The sequence below is a fragment of the Mesitornis unicolor genome, unplaced genomic scaffold, assembly GCF_000695765.1.
Source record: "Mesitornis unicolor isolate BGI_N332 unplaced genomic scaffold, ASM69576v1 scaffold15778, whole genome shotgun sequence".
Lineage (NCBI taxonomy): Eukaryota > Metazoa > Chordata > Aves > Mesitornithiformes > Mesitornithidae > Mesitornis > Mesitornis unicolor.
Genome location: NW_010202693.1, coordinates 1 through 7,276, shown reverse-complemented (window position 1 = coordinate 7,276; position 7,276 = coordinate 1). Strand labels below are relative to the sequence as shown.

Below are 7,276 nucleotides of genomic sequence, written 5' to 3'. Positions count from 1 at the left end.
GGCCCCCACAGCCTGGAACACAGCACAGGGGGTCGTGTCTCTCACTGCCTCCAATTTTGGCACTGGTTCACACAACCACAGAATGTCAGGAGTTGGAAGGGACCTTGAAAGCTCATCCAGTCCAACCCCTGGCAGAGCAGGATCACCAGACCAGGTCACACAGGAACACGGCCAGGCGGGGTTTGAATGTCTGCAGAGAAGGAGACTCCACAACCTCTCTGGGCAGCCTGGGCCATGCTCTGGCACCCTCCCAGTGAAAAAGTTTTTCCTCATGTTCATCCTCGTAAAACAGGCACTGGCTGGGGTACATGCAGGGTGAGCTGCTGATGTTACTGAACAGCAGTCATTTTGCTGCTACCAAACCACTGCTCCATTATAGGAAGAGCTCTATGCTCCCCTACAAGGACAGGTGCCTCCTGCACTCACAGCCATCACTTACAAACCTAGGGCCAGCCCTCCATGCACCATCCTTTGTCCAAAGAAGAATCAGCACATTTTAACAAGAGGGTCAGTTATTCACACGTGAGGAAAACTTCATTTGCCTTGTTCAGGAGGCCCAAGACTCGATCACTGTTTTGTGCTGTTCCAAGGCACTTTGGGGCAATGTCTTGCTCTCAGTGGGCTCCTCAGCTACGGTAGGCCTTCAGCAGCTGTCCTGCTATCACCAGTCTTTGGATCTCGCTGGTCCCCTCGTAGATCTCGGTGATACGAGCGTCACGGTAATGGCGCTCTGCTGGCATCTCTGTCACGTAGCCCATCCCGCCCAGGATCTGGATGGCCTGAAATGAAGGCAGCAGGTTAGGAACAAAGTAGGGGCAAGGAATGAGTTTCTGCAGAACATGACCACTTTACAGGGAACCATAACTGGGACGGAGGGACAGAAGTGCTCACACTCACACAGAGGTACAGACAGGCACGGACACACAAGACAGACACCACACACACACACAGACACGGACACACAAGAGACATGGACACAGACAAGGATGGAGACACATATTCGGACAGACACACATACCCCACACACAGACAGACACGCAAACACAGACATGCACAGATGCACAGAGATGGGGACACATGGAGGGACAGCCACACACAGACAAGCACACACAGGACAGACATGGTCACACAAACACACACAGCTGCAGACAGACACATGGGGGACACACACACAACTGCAGCCCATTTGCTGTCAGAGGAATAAACAGGATTTGAGCTGGGAAAAAGGAACACTGACATCCCAAAGACTGACAAAGGTGTTTGTTAGTGATCCATGTTCAGCTAAGACACTTCTATTAAGGACAGGGAAATGAAATGCACACATTTATTGGTGGTACCACTCCATCTGCTCACTCTGCTGCAAATGTATGACGAGTGCTGACTGGTGCACCCATGCTTCCTCCCACATCACCGAGCCCAGTCAAAACCTTGACATGGCCCTGGACAGCAGCACAGACTAGGCAGCTTTAGTAACGCAGGTGCCACGCGTCAGGATGAATCCCTGCACACCACCACCCCAAGTCCAGCAGGATGGCCATGCCCATCAGCTTCAGCCATGTGGATTTGGGTTTTGATTTAAAAAAAACAAAAACCACAGCAACTAGGAAATTTCACCCCACCTTCCCCAGGCAGTTGTTGAGTGACAAGGGGAAGGATCCCAAACTCCTTCCAGCATGCTGTGTACCAGAAACACCAGTTGAAGAAGTTACCTGATGAGCGATGGCTGTCGCAGCTTCTGATGCAGCCAGCTTGGCCATTGCTGCTTCCTTTGAGGGAAAAAACCATCACTGAGGGTGCAGCTATCACAAAAAAGAACACCTCACTGGGAGCACAAGCGCTCCCAGCCCAGCTGTGCCTGATCCTTGGTGCCAGCCGGCAGCAGCCACCCCTCTCCCCTTGGTTAACGCCAGGCCTCAGCCCAGCAGCCTGAGCACAGACAGCACAGCCCTGAGCTGCTGGTGGGTTAAACACTGACAGGGCTGGCTGGGCAAGCGCTGACCGCAGCGATGTTGTACACAGCACGGTTTTCTTGCCTTGGGCCTGTGCCCAGCGCTGTCACTCGCAGACAGATGCAATGTTGGAATTACCTTTGTGAAGGGCTTCCCGTTGTCTTTCAGCATAGCAGCTCTCCAGGTCAGCAGGCGTGCGCCCTCCAAGGCCACAGCCATATCGGCCAGCTTAAACTGCAACGACAAGCAACGCCTTTACTCCAGTGCAAAGAAACGCTGCTGCTGCCTGCACAAGAACACACAGCAGAAGTCTCCCACTGCTGAGGCAAATATTGCTCAAAAAGGAGCACTTTTAACAGCGTTTGAAAACAGAAATTACTACCTTGTTTATTCCAGACAGGACAAAGTGCACTGCATGCCTGACAACCACACCTGAGAGCCCACATGAACATTCCACCAGCACCAGCGATGTTTGGCACAGCCCTGTCCACGCAGCTCGTACCTGCACTGCCTGGAGCTTTGTGATGGGTGACCCAAAGGCCATTCTCTTTTCAGCATAGTCCACAGCACAGTCCAGAGCTGCCTGGGCTATTCCAAGAGCCTGTGAGGCGATACCAATCCTTCCTCCATCCAGAGTTTGCTGCAAAAGACACAGAATATATCTGTAAAGTCAAGTCATACTTGATCAAAAATAGTGCACTCACATTTCTGCCGTTGCTGGAAAGCTGCTGTAGCTTTAGTATCCTGTGGGCAGACCCCTCTGATTCAGATTACTCCCAGTTATGCAGGAGTAGAGCTATAAAATGTACTGGTCACTGCAGACAGAAGCCAGGAGTACAAGAAGGAAAGCAAAGAGGAGAGGTAATGCTTCTTATTAGCTGGGGGGGAAAAAGAGGCAGGGAAATGGCACAACAAAGAGCATCTGCTTTGGAAGGGGCTGAAAATAAAAAACATTTAAAAAATAATAATTTTACAAAATAGTAATAAAAAGTATTAAAAGGAAATCTGTCCATTTTCCTCTCTGCCCTCATCATTAGTACACACACCGAAGCAAGCTTTTTTCAAAACGCCTAGCGAACTGCATCAATGGTTATTGACATCAGGTTTGACATCAAACACTTGTCCATTAGGCTTTTAACTGCTTCCCTGCCTCACTGTGCACAGGAAGAATTCACAGCACAGTGAGAAAAGGCTGCATCTTCTCAGTCCTGGGCTGAGTGTCTTAACAAAAGTGGTCGGTGAGCAATGTGTTTTTTAGCTGCGGACACAATGGAAGGGGCTGGTCTGCAGGGAACTCGGCCTTTTTCAGAAAGTCAGGCCAACAAGTGGTGTTTTGCCCCTACAGAGCGAGCAATGAACACTGCCAAGGGGGACTGCGTCACTGCAGGGAACGTGCTGTTCTGCGGCTGCTGGCTCCTCCTCCGAAGCCACACGTGTGCCGTAACTCAGATTTCATCCACCTTCAGACATTATCCAGAGGTTGTCCTGGGCCTCCAGGACAGCTTTCCTCTGCCAAAGTATCTAGGAAAAACAACATGTTTTCCCTTTATCTCTGGGTACGAACTGGAGGAACAGAAGGTCAGGAAAGGAGAAAAAATAAAAGACACTGCCCCTGCTGACACAGCACCTCGGCAGCACTGGCCTTCTTTCATCTGAGAAATGCTACACTGACTCTACAAAAAAAGCACTGTCGAGGATCAATGGTGAATGAATGATTCATCAAGCTTGATGAATGATTTCTCCCACATTAGCAAGAGGGGTCAACTGCTTAACGTTACACAGAACAGTTTATGCTAGCAGTTCTCACCAAAGCCATCGCAATTCCAGAAATGGTTTTGAAGATGGTAAGCATGGGAACTACAGCTTTACACAATCACAGCTGCATCCCGATCCATCTCTTACCATGGCGATTTTGAAGCCCATTCCCAGCTCCCCCAGTAGGTTGGCCTTGGGTATCCGGCAGTCTTCAAATATCAGGTTGGCAGTGGAAGAGGCTCGGATTCCCAGCTTGTCTTCCTTCTTCCCCAGTGACAGCCCAGCAGTCGGCATGGGAACCACAAACGCACTAATGCCCTGCAACAAGACCCAAACGCTTAGGAATGGTGCCAAATTTCCACTTACCTGGCAGGCAACAGGCTTCCCCCAAGCATTTTTCATAGAAGCTGCATGTCCAGGTAACCAGGAAAGGGAGGGGAGAACAAGACAAAACAAAGCCAGTGCTCATGATATCCCCATTCTGCTCAATGCCTGCACTAAACACAGAGTCCCCAGAGCTTTTTCAAAGTGCTGCTTCTGAGTAACTCCTTTACTCCCACCCCTTTTTCCCAACTGCCCCATTGAACGTACCTTGTGTTTCAGGGACTTATCGGTAGTAGCAAACACCACAGTGGCTGAGGCATCCCAGGCGTTGGTGATCCAGGCCTTGGTGCCATTCAGAACCCACTCGTCTCCATCCAGGTGTGCCACTGTGGATGCTGCACCCGCGTCACTGCCGTTTCCTGAGCAAGGCACCAGCAAACACAACTCAAGCAAACAGTGGCAGCCTGGGGTGCAAACCCACCCCCCTGCCCGCATCCCCACCACCAGCTCATGGCACCTCTTGTAACTGAGGTAGTGTCAGCACTGCCCTTCCCAGAAGGCCCAAACAGGAAGGGGAATGGCCCATGTGTCTCAGATATGTCCACCTCCAGAGCTCTGCTCACAGACGGGATGAAAATTTTCAGCATGGACGATAAGCATGGCAGTTAATGCCCTGGGCACTGGCATTTTACACAGAGTTGTGGTAAACCACCCTTCTGCAAACCGTTAAAATTTGGCAGAAAAGTCCATCCTAAACCTGCCCAAGGAAAGCAGCTACCCCATGCTCTTTGCAACAGCAATGATAACAGTCACATTACCTGGTTCGCTAAGGGCAAAACAGCCAATTTTATCGCCGCCGGTGAAGGGAGCAATCCACTTGTGCTTCTGTTCTTCAGAGCCAAACTTGAGTATTGGCCCTAAATACAGAGACTTTAAGAATCGAGAGCTGAGTTAGTGCCTCTTGAAGGTACGAGCAATCCAGTAACTCCCTAACGTCCAAGAGGTCTCCAACACCCCAGCACCGACCACAGGAACACATCCCATTGCTCCCATACACTCTCCTCCAACAACCCCTCTGATGCCAGCCTCAGTTCCCTGCCTGTCCCTCACACACAACCTGAGACGCTCACATTATTGACGCTGATGATGACGCCTGTGGACGCGCAGCCCCTGCTGATCTCCTCCACGGCAATGGAATAGGCCAGGTAGTCAAGGCCTGCTCCCTTGTACTCCTCTGGCACGTCCACAGCCAGCAGCCCTAAGCCACCCATCTTCTTCACCTGTACACAGGAAATGGAGAAGTAAGATCCTCTGCACCACCAGTGTCTCAGCAAATACACAGACACATGGAGATAAAGACAGGTCACAGCAGGGCTACACACAGAGGAGAAAATGGGCACAACTCCTGGTGAAATGGGAATCTGACTGTACAAACTGGTAAGTGTCCCCAGCTCCTGGTAACTTCAGCAAGAGCTACACACAGCCACAGCTGCCCAACAGGAGGCTCTTGTTTATCTAAAGAGCTCTCTTCAGCACTGGGAAGGAGGGAGCCTTCCGAAGGTGAAATAGGGAGACACAACCCCACCAGCATTTCCTCAGCCTCCCACCAAAGCTCTCCCCCTCACACGTCTCCTGTCAGTCAGAAGCTCTCAATGTGAAATCTAGCGGATAAAAATCATCAGAACTTTACCTTTGAGTCTGCTGAACTTCAGCCTAGGATTGCACAAGGAAAGAATTTTATAGAATGAATGACCCACAGAACACTGCTTTTTCATTCTCATTAAAGAGAGGTCTTGCTTCCCAGAGAACTTAATCATTGGTCACAATCCAAGTTACTCCACCACAAGTTCCTCAGCAGGATCCCTGGCTTCTTAACCATAAACTCTTCAGAGCACCGACTCCCTCACTCTCATTTTCTTGTTAACATTTGGCAACATACAGGAGTAAAACCAAGCTTTCCTCTGCTTTGATACTTTAGATGTCAAGCTTTTGGTCTTGCAGAAATAACTGTATTACCAGCCTCTGCTTGCTTTAAGAGGAACCAAGATGAATTTTTAAAGAAATATTTTCCCTCCTGTATGGGCACTCAAAACACTAGTCCTGCACGTCAAATCCAGAGGATGAACAGAAGATGGCAACTAGTTCTGTGTGTGTCGCTTCATCTTAATAAACGCTGTTTACATTCAAGTGGAGAGACTCAAATATAAAATTCTCAGGTAAGAACAGAGAAATAAAGAGGAAAGTATCTTCCTCCTCTGAGTATGACTTTCCCGGCTATCTTCCTCCTTAACAGAATGAGAGATGCATGACAAGACTTGCATGCTTCTGACTGTGCTCGCTTGGAACCTTTTGGCTAACGTAACAGTATATATTTTTCTGAAGCTTAATATTTTATTGCAGTGAAACAGAAGAGTCTGCTCTGCACAGCACACAATATACTGCTGTGTCTGTCCTGCTTGTCACAAGAGAAGTCACAGCTTTGACTGGAACCTCAGTTTCTTCACAGCCCTAGAGGATGACCAACATGCATCACTTTTTACCATCTTATATGCACTCAGGTCATCTGTGCTCCCTCACTATAAACCATTTTTATGGTTATATGCAGTCCATAAGTGTATTTCATTGGTTTTATAAGTCAGTTGCACTACAGCCCACAGGAAAGTCAGTAAGAGAACAGACAATTCAAGGTACTAAAGCCAGATACAGAGAAACACCACTAAAGGTAAAGAACTCAGAATGTCCTGTGGGCATTACAACCTCCACTCTCAAAGAACTCTCCCACAGGTTGGTCTAAACTTTGTTTTCTGCTAAGGCAGAGCTTAATGTACCTTTTGCTGCAGGCCCAGGTGGTCCTGCCGCAGCAGCTGAGGGAAGTCAGGCTCCTCAGGAGCCCGCACACACCTGCTCGGCCGGGAAGCGGTGCTCCTTATCCAGCTGAGCTGCGAGAGGCATCAGCTCCTTCTCCGCGAAGTCCCGGCACGTCTGCCGCAGCATCTCGTGGGTTTCCGGCAGCTCCACTGTCTGGTACACCGTATGCAGCCGGCGGAGGCACCCAAAAGCCAGTGCTGAAAAGGAGGAGAGGAATTAAGCGCTGTTGTTTCCCTTCGCCCCTGGGGGAGGGGGTACAAACCGACTCGTGTAACGCGGCTGGCGGGCCCCCCGGAAGGACAGTTACTCCCCGGGTGCCGCGGGATCCAGGACTGCAGCCGGGGCCCAGCAGGCCGGGACCGGCGGCTCAGCTGAAGGGC

The 7,276-nt window shown here is 50.2% G+C and overlaps 1 protein-coding gene across 1 annotated transcript; it reads right to left on the bottom strand.

The window, feature by feature from the left end:
- Positions 1-435: 435 nt before the first annotated feature.
- On the bottom strand, positions 436-7,093 carry ACADS (acyl-CoA dehydrogenase, C-2 to C-3 short chain; the record flags this gene model as incomplete). Its single annotated transcript, XM_010190487.1, has 9 exons — positions 436-779; positions 1,710-1,766; positions 2,088-2,183; positions 2,452-2,589; positions 3,852-4,022; positions 4,296-4,447; positions 4,847-4,958; positions 5,159-5,308; positions 6,930-7,093. Coding segments are annotated over 9 exons (1,193 nt in total), but the record flags the coding sequence as incomplete, so codon positions are not given.
- Positions 7,094-7,276: the final 183 nt, after the last annotated feature.